Here is a 14,502-nt window from a genome sequence, read left to right as displayed (position 1 = left end):
GCTTAAGCGTTGGCCTGAATTTTTGGGTTTTGGAGGCTGGAAGATGGCAGGAGGCTGTAAACCTAGAGGTCATATTAGAGGGCCTTACACACCCTCATCTCCTAAACTACAGTGACACCCCTCAACTCCAACAAGCCCCCTTAGGCACTGCAGGCCTTGCTGTCCTCTCTTTTCCCGCCCAGTTCAGGCTACACCGTCCTTGTCTTCTGCCTTGAACCCTGCGGACATTGACAGCAAACATCTCCCTGCAATTAAGAGTCCACAGCCTATGAATGCCCAGGGGGTTCATCTTGCCCACTGTCCAGATAGAGCCAATTTATCAAGACAGAGGGACTGCAATAGAGAAAGAGTTTAATCCACATACAGCCAGCTAAATGGGAGATCGGAGTTTTATTACTTGAATCAGCCTCCCTGAAAATTCAGAGGCTAGGGTTATTCAAGAACAGTTTGGTGGGCAGGAGGGCTAGGGAATGGGCGCCTTGATGCAATCCTGGGGCTGTGGAAAACAGTTGCTGAGTCAGCTTCTGGGTGGGGACCATAGAGTGGCTAGTCTGGGTGGAGTCATCCAGTTGTCAGATATGCAAAAAGCCTAAAAAAGACATCTAAAAAGGCCAGTGTTAGGTTTTGCAATAGTCATGTTATTTGCAGAAATAACTAGGGAAGTTGCAAACCTTGTGACCTCCAGAATAATGGCTGGCTATCTTTGTTTTTGTTTTTGAGACGGAGTCTTGCTCTCGCCCAGGCTGGAGTGCAGTGCTGCCATCTCCGCTCACTGCAACCTCTGCCTCCTGGGTTCAAGTGATTCGCCTGTGTCAGCCTACCAGGTAGCTGGGATTACAGGCACATGCCACCACGCCCGGCTAATTTTTGTATTTTTAGAAGAGACAGGGTTTCGAAATGTTGGCCAGGCTGGTTTCGAAATCCTGACCTCAGGTAATCCGCCGGCCTCGGCCTCTCAAAGTGCTGGGATTACACGTGTGAGGCACTGCACCCGGCCGAAATAATGGCTGGTCATAATTTAACTACTACGACTACATTTTAGCAGAATTCAGGCTCCTCTCATCCTCCTAACCCAGTGCCCTTTCATTATTTCTACAAAGGCAGTTTAGTCTGGGGAAGGGCTATTATCATTTAAGCTATAAACTAAATTCCTCCCAAAATTAGCTTGGGACCGGGCATGGTGGCTCCCTCTTTAATCCCAGCAATTTGGCAGGCTGAGGCAGGCAGATCACTTGAACCCAGGAGTTCAACACCAGCCTGAGCCCCAAGGTGAAACCCCATTTCTACCAAAAATGGCAAAACCCAGTCTCTACCAAAAATACAAAAATTAGCTTGGCATGTGGCACATGCCTGTAACCCCAGCTACTCAGGAAGCTGAGGCAGGAGGATCGCTTGAACCTAGGAGGCGGATGTTGCAGTGAGTTGAGATGACACCACTGGACTCCAGCCTGGGCGACAGAGTGAGACAACATGTCAAAAAAAAAAAAAAGTTAGCTTGGCCCCACACCCAGGAATGACCAAATAAGGGCAGTTTGGAGATTAAAGGCAAGATGGAGTTGATTAGGTCAGAGCTCTTTCATTGACATAATTTTCTGTCGTAATTTTTGCAAAGGCAGTTTCAAGCCAGTACTCAGATTCCCATAGCCCTTTGCCCTGCCATGATCCTTTGAGGCTGAGGTAGGAGAATCACTTGAACCCAGGAGTTCCAGAGCAGCCTGGGCAACGTAGTGAGACCCTCATCTCTGCAATGAACAATTATCTGGGTGTGGTGGCAGAGGCCTGTAGTACCAGCTACCTTGGAGGATCTCTTGAGCCCAGTAGGTTGAGGCTGCAGTGAACCGTGATGGAGTCACTGCATTCTAGCCTGGGTGATAAACCATTATCCTGTCTCAAAACGACAAAAAACAAATGTACAGTCACCTCTTTGCTAGCTCAAGGGATCCTGGAGAAAACGTGCAGAATGAAAAAGGGGAGTCTGGGTGGGGTGGATTACATGCCTATAATCCCAGCACTTTGGGAGGCAAGGCAGGTGGATCCCTTGAGCTCAGGAGTTGAGCCTGAGCCACACAGTGAAATCGCGTTTCCAAAAAAACTACAAAAATTAGCTGGGCATAGTGGCATGTGCCTGTGATCCCAGCTACTCGGGAGGCTGAGGTGAGAGGATCACTTGAGCTGGGGAGGCAGAGGTTGCAGTGAGCCAAGATTGCGCCACTGCACTCCAGCCTGGGCAACAGAGCAAGATATTGTCCGGGAAAAAAAAAAAAAAGGAAGAAAAAAAAAAAGAAAAGGGAAGATCCACTGTAACGCAAACGCTTCTTAAGGGGCGCGGTGGCTCACTTCCGTAATCTCGGCACTTTCGGGGGCCGAGGCTGGTGGATCACGAGGTCAGGAGTTCGACACCAGCTAGTCAACAGGGAAAAACCCCGTCTCTACTAAAACTACAAAAATTAGCCGGGCGTGGTGTCGGGCGCCTGTAATCCCAGCTACTCGGGAGGCTGAGGCAGGATAATCGCTTTAATCAGGAAGGCGGAGGTTGCAGTGAACCGAGATTGTGCTGTTGCACTCCAGCCTGGGCGACAAGAGTGAAACTCCGTCTTAAAAAAAAAAAAAAAAAAAAGGAAGAAGAACAAAGGTCACAAGAGTTGGACCCAGGTTGTAGGGCTGGAATCAAAAATAAAATCAAACTTGTGCCTGATCCAGAAACCCGGGCAGGAGTTGGGTCAGACAGAAGAGCGTGGGCTGGGATTAGCTACCACGAAAAGGAACGGTGGCCAGGCTCCAGGAGACGCTGGAGCGCCGGACCCGTCGTGGGCGTGGTCTGCGCAGACTCTGGGCTGCCTTTTGCCTCTCCAAAACGCAGCGTCGCGTCTCGGGGGAGGAGTCTCTACCCTCGTGATGTCCCCGCCCAGGTTCCCAGGCAAGTTTAGGGAAGTGAAAGGCGCCAGGTGCCAGTCCTGGCCTCTGTTGTAACCCAGCGCCCCGCAGTCCCGACACAGATTCCTGGATCTCAGCCCTATAGCAGCGATGATCCCGCTGCTGCTGACAGCGCTGCTGTGGGTCCCCGCCGGGGCCCTGACCTGCTACGGGGACTCCGGGCAGCCTGTAGACTGGTGAGTGCGCAGCAAGGGGCCTACCATCGCCCCGGGGTCCGGCGGGGGTCACTCGACCGGGATGGCTACCTCCTCGGGGAACCCTGGGGTGCCTTCTCTTCCCTCTCTCCTATTTCTGTGCATTCTCCGACCTCCAGGTTCGTGGTCTACAAGCTGCCAGCTCTTAGAGGGTCCGGGGAGGCGGCGCAGAGAGGGCTGCAGTACAAGTATCTGGACGAGAGCTCCGGAGGCTGGCGGGACGGCAGGCGACTCATCAACAGCCCGGAGGGGGCCGTGGGCCGGAGCCTGCAGCCGCTGTACCGGAGCAACACCAGCCAGGTGAAGTGGGCCCCGGGCCAAGTAGGGGCGAAACTCTAGGGCCGCCCTGCCTGGGAGGAGTTTCACGTTGCCTCCGTTTATCCGCCCCCAGCTCGCCTTCCTGCTCTACAATGACCAACCGCCTCAACCCAGCAAGGTTCAGGACTCTTCCATGCATGGGCACACGAAGGGTGAGGCCTGGATTGGGGGCTGGGGAGAGACTCGGGTCCCATTTTTCCAAACTAACCCCTGACGTGCATGGGGTGGTCAGGGAGATCTGCACTGTCAGACCCTGGGCATCTATTCCCCCCAACTTTTTTTTTTCTTTGTTTTTGAGACGGTAGGAGTTCGCTCTGTCACCCAAGCTGGAGTGCAGTGGCACAACCTTGGCTCACTGCAATCTCTGCCTCTGGGGTTGAAGTAATTCTCCTGTCTCAGCCTCCCAAGTAGCTGGTATTAAAGGCGTGCCGCCACACCAGGCTAATTTTTATATTTTTAGTACAGACGAGGTTTCACCATGTTGGTCAGGCTGGTCTCGAACTCCTGTGATCTACCTCAAGTGATCTACCCGCCTTGGCCTCCCAAAGTGCTGGGATTACAGGAATGAGCCACTCTGCTCAGCCGAGTTCCTATGCATTTTTCCAAGCTAACCCCTGACCTCCATAGTAGGGTGGGAGATCTCCCCTGTCAGACCTTGGGCATCTATTTCCCCCATTTTATTTTCTTTTAGACAAGGTCTCACCCAGAGTCACCTAGGCTGGAGTGCAGTATCACAGCTCACTGCAGCCTTGACCTCTCAGGGCTCAGCTGATCCTCCTACCTCAGCCTCCCAAGTACTGGGCCTGCCGGTACCCCCTACCATGCCTGGCTTTTTTTTTTTTTTTGCGACACTCTCTCTCCATCACCCAGGCTGGAGTTCGGTGGCGCAATCTCAGCTCACTGCAATCTCTGTCTCCCCAGTTCAAGCGATTCTTCTGCCTCAGCCTCTGGAGTAGTTGGGATTACAGGTGTGCACCACCACGCCTGGCTAAATTTTGTATTTTTTAGTAGAGATGGGGTTTTACCAGGTTGGACAGGCTGATCTTGAACTCCTGACCTCAGATGATCCACCTGCCTCGGCCTCCCAAAGTGCTGGGATTACAGGCGTGAGCCACCATATCTGGCCTACTTTTTGTATTTTTGTAGAGTGGGGTTTTGCCATGTTGCCCAGGCTGGTCTCAAAGTCCTGGTTCAAGAAATCCACCCACCTTGGCCTCTTAATGTGCTGCGATTACCGGCATGAGCAGCCACACCTGGCCTGTTTCCTTACCTTATATTAATCTTGGCATTATTCTGGACTATAAGAGTTTATGCCTGCAAAAACTGAGCTCAGCTGTGGTTCTAACACTGCTGGCACCCTCTCTAAGCCCCGCTGCAAACTGAGGGTGTTCCTGGTTGCAGAAGAGCTTGCTGGGAGGCCTAGAGCAATACCCTCTAATTGCCTTTTTTTTTTTTTTTTGAGAAGGAGTTTTGCTCTTGTTGCCCAGGCTGGAGTGCAATGGTGCAATCTTGGCTCACCGCAACCTCCGCCTCCTGGGTTCAAGCGATTCTCCTGCATCAGCCTCCCTAGTAGCTGGGATTACAGGCATGCGCCACCATGCCTGGCTAATGTATTTTTAGTAGAGATGAGGTTTCTCCATGTTGGCCAGGCTGGTCTTGAACCCCCAACCTCAGGTGATCTGCCCTCCTCGGCTTCCCAAAATGCTGGGATTACACTGCGCGGGGCCTGCCTTCTTTTTTAAAATTTTTATTTATTTATTTACTTATTTATTTATTTACTTACTTACTTACTTACTTATGTTTGAGATGAAATTTTGCTCTGTGGCCCAGGCTGGAGTGCAGTGGTGGATCTCAGCTCACTGCAACCTCCGCCTCCCAGGTTCAAGCGATTCTCCTGCCTCAGACTACTGAGTAGCTGGGATTACAGGCGTCCACCACCATGCCCAGCTAATTTTTGTTCTTTTTTTTTGAAATGGAGCCTCGCTCTGTCGCCCAAGCTGGAGTGCAGTGGCGCCATCTCTGCTCACTGCAACCTCCGCCTCCCGGGTTAATGCCATTCTCCTGCCTCAGCCTCCCGAGTAGCTGGGACTACAGGCGCCCACCACCATGCTCGGCTAATTTTTTATATTTTTAGTAGAGACAGGGTTTCACTGTGTTAGCCAGGATGGTCTCGATCTCCTGACCTCATGATCCACCTGCCTCGGCCACCTAAAGTGCTGGGATTACAGGCGTGAGCCACCACGCCCGGCCTAATTTTTGTATTTTTAGTAGAGATGGGGTTTCACCATGTTGGCCAGGCTGATTTCTAACTCCTGACTTCAGGTGATCTGTCTGTCTCGGTCTCCCAAAGTGCTGGGATTACAGGCGTGAGCCACTGCGCCCAACCTCCTCTAATGCCTTCTTTTGGTGCAGGTGTCCTGCTCTTCGACCACGATGGGGGCTTCTGGCTGATCCACAGTGTACCTAACTTCCCTCCACCGGCCTCCTCTGCTGCATACAGCTGGCCTCATAGCGCCTGTACCTACGGGCAGACCCTGCTCTGTGTGTCTTTTCCCTTCGCTCAATTCTCGAAGATTGGTGAGTGGAGTCAGGGACACAGGATGAGTCCTGGGTTTACTGACCAGAACCTGGAACGATCTTGCATTTCCTCCTCCCCTTGTCCTCCAGGCAAGCAGCTGACCTACACCTACCCCCAGGTCTATAACTACCAGCTGGAAGGGATCTTTGCCCAGGAATTCCCCAACTTGGAGAATGTGGTCAAGGGCCACCACGTTAGCCACGAACCCTGGAACAGCAGCATCACACTCACATCCCAGGCCGGGGCTGTTTTCCAGAGCTTTGCCAAGTTCAGCAAATTTGGAGATGGTGAGTCTCAAGGTTGAGGGTTGGAGAGCTCCTTCTCTGCAGACGGGGTGACTGGTGTGGCCATGGCTGAGTTCGAGTCAGGGGTAGAGACCAGGTCCGTTTGGGAGCTATAATCACATGATCAGTGAACAGACCTGGGTTCAAACCCTGGATTCTGGCTGTGTGATGTATGATTTCACCTGAGCCTTGGTCTACTCATCTGAAAAATGGGGATACTGACATCTACTTAAAAAACTGTGAATGAAGTGGTGCATGTAAGTCATTTGGGCAACAGAGGTGGCGCCTCACTCCTGTAATCCCAGTTACCTGGGAGGCTGGGGCAGGAGGATCATTTGAAGACAGGTGTCCAAGACAAGCCTGGGCAACATAGCAAGACCTCATCTCTACAAAATTAAAAATTAGCCAGGCACTTGGGAGGCTGAGGCAGGAGGATAAATTGAGCCCAGAGTTTCAGACTGCAGTGAGCTATGGTGACTCTACTGCACTCCAGCCTGGACGACAGAGCAAGACCCTGTCTTTATTTAAAAACAAATAAATAGGCTGGGTGCAGTGGCTCATGCCTGTAATCCCAGCACTTTGGGAGGCCGAGGCGGGCAGATCATGAGGTCAGGAGATCCAGACCATCCTGGCTAACATGGTGAAACTCTGTCTCTACTAAAAGTACAAAAATTAGCCGGTCATGGTGGCGGGCGCCTGTAGTCCCAGTTACTCGGGAGGCTGAGGCAGGAGAATGGCGTGAACCTGGAAGGTGGAGCTTGCAGTGAGCCAAGATTGTGCCACTGTACTCCAGCCTGGGTGACAGAGTGAGACTCTGTCTCAAAATAAATAAATAAATACAAATAAATAGGCCAGGCACAGTGGCTCACACCTGTAATCCCAGTCGAGGCAGGAGGATCGCTTGAGTCCAGGAGCTTGAGACCAGCCTGGGCAACATAGCAGGACCCCATCTCTACAAAAAAAATTTAATTAGTGGGGTATAGTGGCACACACGTGTAGTACCCACTACTCAGGAGGCTGAGGTGGGAGAATAGCTTGAGCCCAGGAGGTTGAGGCTGCAAGTGAGTCGTGATCCTGCCACTGCATTCCAGCTGGGGCGTCAGAATGAGACCCAGTCTCAAAATAAATGTTAATTAATTAAAAACACTTAGGGCCGGACACGGTGGCTTGCCTGTAATCCCAACATTTTGGGAGACAGAGGCGGGTGGATCACTTGAGCCCAGGAGTTCAAGACCAGTCTGGCCAACATGGTGAAACTCCATCTCTACTAAAAATACAAAAATTAGCTGGGCATGGTGGAGGGTGCTGGCTGATTACAGGGTCAGGAGTTTGAGACCAGCCTGGCCAACATGGTGAAACCTCTCTTTATTAAAAAATTAGCCAGGTGTGGTTGTGCATGCCTGTAGTCCCAGCTACTCAGGAGGCTGAGGCAGGAGAATCACTTGAACCTCGGAGGCAGAGGTTGCAATGAGCCTAGATTGCACCAATGCACTCTAGCCTGGGCGACAGAGCAAGATTCCATGTCAAAAAAAAAAAAAAAGGAAATATGGAAACTGAGCTGAGAGAGGGGAAGTGGACGAGGGACTCCCTAGCAGTGGCCCTGACCCTACCTGTGCCTTCTCTCCATCCTTTGCAGACCTGTACTCCGGCTGGTTGGCGGCAGCCCTTGGTACCAACCTGCAGGTCCAGTTCTGGCACAAAACTATAGGCATCCTGCCCTCTAACTGCTCGGATATCTGGCAGGTTCTGAATGTGAACCAGATAGCTTTCCCTGGACCAGCCGGCCCAAGCTTCAACAGCACAGAGGACCACTCCAAATGGTGCGTGTCCCCAAAAGGGCCCTGGACCTGCGTGGGTGACATGAATCGGAACCAGGGAGAGGAGCAACGGGGTGGGGGCACACTGTGTGCCCAGCTACCAGCCCTCTGGAAGGCCTTCCAACCACTGGTGAAGAACTACCAGCCCTGTAATGGCATGGCCAGGAAGCCCAGCAGAGCTTATAAGAGCTAACCCTTATGGCCAGGTGCAGTGGCTCACGTATGTAATGCCAGCGCTTTGGAAAGCCAAGGAGGGAGGATCACTTGAACTCAGGAATTCGAGACCAGCCTGGGCTACATAGTAAGACCACATCTCTACTAGAACTTAAAAAAAGTTAGCTGGGCGTGGTGATAAATGCCTGTAGTCCCAGCCACTGAAGCCAGAGGATCGATTGAACCAGGGAGATCATGGTCACAGTGAACAATGATTACACCAACCTGGGTCACATAGCAAGACTGTTTCAAAAAAAAAAAAGGCGGGGGGGTGGTGGGCGGGCACAGTGGCTCACATCTGTAACCCCAGCACTTTGGGAGGCTGAGATGGGCGGATCACTTGAGGTCAGGAGTTTGAGACCAGCCTGGCCAACATGGTAAAAACCCATATCCATTAAAAATATTTAAAAATTAGCCAGGCATGGTGGCATGCGTCTGTGGTCCCAGCTACTTGGGAGGCTGAGGCAGCAGAATCGCTTGAACTCGGGAGGCAGAGGTTGTTGTGAGCTGAGATAACGCCACGGCACTTCAGCCTGGGTGACAGAATGAGACTCCGTATCAAAAAAAAAAAAAGAAAAAAGAAAACCTAAGGGCTCAGGAACCAGTTTGGACTTGATTTTGAATCCCAGTTCATCCCCTTCCTAGCTGTATGACCTTGATTGTGTGCCTACCGGTCTGTGACACAGTCTACCTGTCTGCAAAATGGGAAACAATACCTGCCATCAGGATTGTTGAGGAGTAAATAAATGGAAATTGGTGGACGAGGCTGTTAACCTTTTCTTCAGGTGGGCACTGGGACACAAGAGCATCGCAGCATCAATTCTCCCCCTAAAGGTTTGGGGGCAGTTGGTGCAGAGGTGAGACCAGAAGTGGGACCACAAGAGGTGTCTATCAAAAATTCCCTCCACTCTCCATGGTAACCAGAACTGGAGTCCCACCTCCCAAAAAACACCTGGGCATGGGGGTAGGGTCGTGTGCTGTCTCGCCTTGCCTGGAGAGGAGTGAGCCCCAGAAAACTCACGCAGCACGGACGCACTTTATTTATATGTGTACATATGTATACAGGCGGCTGTACAGCGCGGGGCCGATGCCCCCCTTGGCTATGGTCCCGGGGGTGCGGGACTGGACACTCCTTTTTTGGTCAGGCCTGCTGGGGGCACAGCTTCAGCAGGGCACCGGGAGGTCAGCCCCAGTTCAGGCTTGGTGCCCGAGCCCAAGAGGGATGCGGGTGGGACTGGGGTCGCTGCACTGCTGGGTGCACTGCACTTCCCTGGGGCTAGGGAGGGTGTCTGGGGCTCCGGGGAGAGCTTTGGGGAGGCGGGCTTGCAGCGAGGCCCGCTCAGCGTGGTGCGCTCCTCCACCACCTCCAACACCCAGCGCTCCCGGCCCCGGGGGGCCTCGGGCACGGAAGGCGCCAGGGGTGCGGGTTCCTGCAACCCCTTGGAGTCCGTGCCCAGAGGCTGAGGCACCACAGCCTTAGCCCCGGGCCGCGCAGGCTCTACGACAATGGGTACCAGGGGCGTGCCCGCCTCGCCAGAGCTGCTGCGCCGGCCTGTCTCGTGTTCCTGCACCGGGCTCAGCGCCGCCTTGGCCACAGCCCTGGCCATCCCGCCAGTGCCATCCTCCGTCTGCACGCTCTGATGCCGCGTGCAGCCGACGTCCCGCTCCAGGGTCCGGCCACCAGGGGTCGTCGCGCGGGGTGGGGTGCACGCCTCGGCGCCCCCCGGGGATTCCTTCTCCTTGCTTGACACTGGTGGCCTGGAGGCACCCTCGGGCAGCAACGGGTCCGCGCCCAGGCTCAAAGGTGACTCCTGTCGGCCTAGGCGGCGGACAGCGACCTGCCGGGGCGCGCCAGGGCCCTCGACTGGGGGCGTCTCACCGTCGGACTCCGCAAGGCTATGCAGCGCCAGCTCGCCATGGAAGTCCTTGCGGAAATCCGGGTGGCCCACCTCGAGGCTGTGTTTGCGCAGCGCGCCCTTCTTGTCCGCACTCAAAGAGGCTCCCAGCTTCTCAGCCGACTGCACGCGCTTGAGGAGCGGCGAACGAGGGGGCTCGGCACTCTTGGGGCGCGGGCGCACGACGGGAGGCGATGAGTGCAGCTTGGCCGGGAAGCTCTGCGTAGTGTGCGAGCTGCCCACCGTGTGGCCCGGCAGTGGCGGGGGTGACGCCTGCGTGGGGGACGGCGTGTGTGCCAGCGGCGACAGAGGGATGTTGCCGGCCGACTTGCATCTCGCAGAGCGGTACTGGCGATGGAGCTTTGGCGACAGTCCGTGCAGCGTGCTGGGCCGAATGTGGTGCGACGCCGACGACGCAGGCGAGTTGGGCGTGCTCGATGCTGGGGAGCTGCTCTGGGATGAGGCGCCTGCGGGAGACAGGAGGTGAAGCGAGTGAGTACAGCCCGAGCACCAGCCAGGCCACCCCGCGCTGCTTGGTCCCCGCGCAGGTGCAGGAGGTAATACCTAGGTAGGCGGAGTCAGGCGTGGAGCGGTAGCTGTGCGTGGGCGAGCGCGCCGGCAGGCCGTGCGTAGGCGAGCCCGGGAGACTATCGCTGGATGACAGCGAGCGGTTCAGCGACGACAGCGAGCGGCTAGTATGCAGCAGGTTCGACTGCTTCGTGATCTTCCGGAAGAGGGAGCTGCGCTTCTTGCTGCGGGACACGGAGGGGGCCAAGCGTCCTTGACCTGGCTCCTCCCATTTCACGGCCTCACAACGGTGACCACCCACCCCTTCTGGCCCTTCCCTCTCCAGTTACAACCCACCTATCAAGACAAAGAACTTCCTGTAGCTCAGTGCTGCTTGGCTCCTCCCACTTCAGTCCCCACCCACCCCCTTTGGCCACTCCTAGTCCAAGCTAGAAACAAGCATCCAAACAAAACCAACCTAATCTGCCCCGCCCACCTCTCTAGCTCCTCCCTCTTCCACTACAACGCACCTATAAAGACAGAACTTCCTTTAGCTCCTCCTACTTCAGGCCCCGCCCAACTTTAGGCCACTCCCAATTCTGGCTACAAACACTCATCCAAACAAAACCAACTTTTTTTTTTTTTTTTTTTGAGACGAAGTTCACTCTTGTCGCCCAGGCTGGAGTGCAATGGCACGATCTCAGCTCACTGCAACCTCCACCTCCCGGGTTCAAGCGATTATCGTGCTTCAGCCTCGTGAGTAGCCTCCTGAGTAGGTGGGACTACAGGAGTGAGCCACCACTCCCAGCTAATTTTTGTATTTTTAGTAGAGATGGGGTTTCACCATGTTGGTCAGGCTGGTCTCGAATTCCCGACCTCAGGTGATCCACTCGCCTCGGCCTCCCAAAGTGCTGGGATTACAGTCGTGAACCACCTCGCCCGGCCAAAAACAACCTCTTCTAGTCCTGCCCACCCCTCTAGTCCCTCCGTCTTTCACTACAACCCACCCATCAAGACAGAACTTCCCTTAACTCAGTGCTGCTTGGCTCCTCCCTCCTCCCACTTCAGGTCCCGCCCAACCTTTTGGCCACTCCCAGTCCAGGCTAGAAACACATCCAAACAAAACCAACTTAGTCCCACTTGCCTCTAGTCCCTCCTCTTCCACTACAACCCACCTATAAGAGCGGGAAGAAATGTATTTAACTCAACCCCATCTGGCTCCTCTCACCCAAATCCCTGTACTTGTCTGGGCCAAACTCACTGATCAAAACAGAATACTCTTCTGGTCCCACCCACCTCCCACCTAGCTCCTCCTAGCTATAAGGGAAGATAGGATTTCAGTTGGCTGAACCTTGCCTGGCATGCTCATTCCAGATAGACATTTCTTTTTTTTTTTTTTTTTTTTTTTGAGAGGGAGTCTCGCTCTGTCGCCCAGGCTGGAGTGCAGGGGCGCAATCTTGGCTCACTGCAAGCTCCGCCTCCTGGGTTCAGGCCATTCTCCTGCCTCAGCCTCTCCGAGTAGCTGGGACTACAGGCGCCCGCCACCACACCCGGCTAATTTTATTGTATTTTTAATAGAGACGGGGTTTCACCGTGGTCTCGATCTCCTGACCTCGTGATCCACCCGCCTCGGCCTCCCAAAGTGCTGGGATTACAAGCGTGAGCCACCGCGTCCGGCCCAGATAGACATTTCTTATTCTAGCCTTTCCCAGTTCTGTCTAAACACATCTAACAGGATAGGACCATCTCCTGGACCCCCTCCATCTCTGGACATCTCCCTTTCCAGTTCACATCTTCTGGGCCTACCTATATGTGCAAGACCCTCCTACAATGCTTTTCTCTGATCCTAGAAACTTGGCACAGCTTCCATTCTTGGCTCCTTCCACTTTTACAGCCCCTCTTTTTTTTTTTTTTTTTTTTTTTTTTGAGACAGAATCTAGCTCTGTTGTCACAGCTGGACTACAGTGATGAGATCATAGCTCACTGCAGCCTTGACCTCCCAGGCTCAAGCAATCCTCCAACTTCAGCCTCCGAGTAGCTGAGACCACAGGTGTGTGCCACCAAACCCAGCTAGTTTTTTAAACTTTTTGTAGAGACGGGGTCTCTCTATGTTGCCCCTAATTTGACTCCTGGGCTCAAGTGATCTTTCTGCCTCAGCCTCCCAAAGTGCTGTGATTACAGGCGTGAGTCATCCCAGCCTCTCTTTTTTTGTTTGTTTGAGACAGAGTCTCACTCTGTCGCCCAGGCTGGAGTGCAGTGGCACAATCTTGGCTCACTGCAACATCCACCTCCTGGGTTCAAGGGATTTTTCTGCCTCAGACTCCTAAGTAGCTGGGACTACCGGCGAGCGCCACCATGCCAGGCTAATATTTGTATTTTTAGTAGAGACGGGGTTTCAACATATTGGCCAGGCTGGTCTCGAACTCCTGACCTCGTGATCTGCCTGCCTCGACCTCCCAAAGTGCTGGGATTACAGGCATGAGACACCGCGCCCAGCCCGCAGCCCCTCTTAATTGTCCTCTTCCCTTTGCTTGTTGGTGACTTGTTCCCGCCACCTTTCCCGTGTGCTTCCCTTCTCCATCCTCATCTGTGCCCCTCCTGCCTGAGTTCCACCCACTGCTCAAAGACCAGGCTGTTTACGGCTGTGCCTACCTCTCCTGGCCCTCCTTGGCGGAGGGTCGCTTGTTCCTCCGAGCCATTTTAGCCTTGTAGCTGCTGCGCCTTGCGGGACCAATGCGGATAGAGGTATTTTCAAAGGGTGTTGTGGTCACTGCTACCTTGTTGCCACTCTGGGGGAAGAATGGGGGAAAATGCTCTGCTAGGAGCTGCTCAGGCCTCCCTCACCCTCCACCCAGGGTGCCTCCTTCCCTGCACTCACCTTAAGGATCAGCTCCACGACCTCAGGATGCACCATGCCATGCACAGGCTCCCCATTCACATGGGTGATGAGGTCCCCAGCACAGAGTCCTGCCTCCTGGGCTGGGCCTCCTTCCTCCACGTGCTGGGAAAAGAGCACCCCATAGGGACAGGGTTAGTGGGATTGGTAACAGGGAAACCTCTTAAACTTATATGCAGGACACTTAGCTCTGCATGCATTAGAATCCTCATAACACCTTGTGAAATAGTAATTATTCCTCCCCCCACCTTTTTTTTTTTTTTTTTGGACAGAGTCTCACTCTGTCACCCAGGCTGGAGTGCTGTGGCGCAATCCTGGCTCACCGCAACACCCGCCTCCCAGGTTCAAGCGATTCTCCTGCCTTAGCCTCCCAAGTAGCTGGGATTATAGGCATGCGCCACTACCTCCGGCTAATTTTTTTTTTTTTTTTTTTTGAGACAGAGTCTCTCGCTGTGTCACCCAGGCTGGAGTGCAGTGGCGCAATGTCGGCTCACTGCAAGCTCTGCCTCCCGGGTTCACGCGATTCTCCTGTCTCAGCCTCCTGAGTAGCTGGGATTACAGGCGCCCGCCACCACGCCTGGCTAATTTTTTTTGTATTTTTAGTAGAGATGGGGTTTCACCATGTTGGTCAGGCTGGTCTCGAACTCCTGACCTTGTGATCCACCCTCCTCAGCCTCCCAAAGTGCCGGGATTACAGGCGTGAGCCACTGCGCCTGGCCAGTTTTTTGTTGTTGTTGTTGTTTTTGTTTGTTTTTTTTTGAGACGGAGTCTTGCTCTGTTGCCCAGGCTAGAGTACAGTGGTGCAATATCCGCTCACTGGAAGCTCCGCCTCCCGGGTTCAAGTGATTCTCCTGCCTCAGCCTCCC

The 14,502-nt window shown here is 53.9% G+C and overlaps 2 protein-coding genes across 4 annotated transcripts in view; one reads left to right on the top strand and one right to left on the bottom strand.

Moving 5' to 3' along the window:
• The first annotated feature begins 2,871 nt into the window (after positions 1-2,871).
• DNASE2 (deoxyribonuclease 2, lysosomal) lies at positions 2,872-9,099 on the top strand. Its single transcript, XM_055236425.2, has 6 exons — positions 2,872-3,110; positions 3,248-3,428; positions 3,520-3,598; positions 5,859-6,023; positions 6,114-6,311; positions 7,945-9,099. The coding sequence occupies exons 1-6, from the start codon at positions 3,025-3,027 to the stop codon at positions 8,316-8,318; spliced, it is 1,083 nt and encodes a 360-aa protein (XP_055092400.1). The 5' UTR covers positions 2,872-3,024; the 3' UTR covers positions 8,319-9,099.
• A 256-nt stretch (positions 9,100-9,355) lies between these two features.
• Positions 9,356-14,502, bottom strand: part of MAST1 (microtubule associated serine/threonine kinase 1) — a 42,521-nt gene continuing 37,374 nt past the window's right edge. For all 3 annotated transcript variants that reach the window (XM_055236423.2, XM_055236424.1, XM_055236422.2), the window contains 4 exons: positions 13,619-13,741; positions 13,393-13,529; positions 10,798-10,985; positions 9,356-10,700 (listed from right to left, as the gene is read on the bottom strand). In XM_055236423.2, coding sequence (XP_055092398.1) covers positions 9,439-10,700; positions 10,798-10,985; positions 13,393-13,529; positions 13,619-13,741 — 1,710 coding nt within the window. In that variant the 3' untranslated portion in view covers positions 9,356-9,438. The remainder of the gene's footprint in view (positions 10,701-10,797; positions 10,986-13,392; positions 13,530-13,618; positions 13,742-14,502) is intronic.

Source organism: Symphalangus syndactylus, chromosome 13 (genome assembly GCF_028878055.3).
Source record: "Symphalangus syndactylus isolate Jambi chromosome 13, NHGRI_mSymSyn1-v2.1_pri, whole genome shotgun sequence".
In the NCBI taxonomy this organism is placed as follows: domain Eukaryota; kingdom Metazoa; phylum Chordata; class Mammalia; order Primates; family Hylobatidae; genus Symphalangus; species Symphalangus syndactylus.
This window is presented reverse-complemented; position numbering and strand designations above follow the sequence as displayed.

Bases quoted from the DNA above. Each gene is read 5' to 3' on its own strand.
- DNASE2 (XM_055236425.2), top strand. From the start codon at position 3,025: ATGATCCCGCTGCTGCTGACAGCGCTGCTGTGGGTCCCCGCCGGGGCC. The intron at 3,111-3,247 runs GTGAGTGCGCAG...TCCGACCTCCAG, and splicing joins TCCGGGCAGCCTGTAGACTG to GTTCGTGGTCTACAAGCTGC. The intron at 6,312-7,944 runs GTGAGTCTCAAG...CATCCTTTGCAG, and splicing joins GTTCAGCAAATTTGGAGATG to ACCTGTACTCCGGCTGGTTG.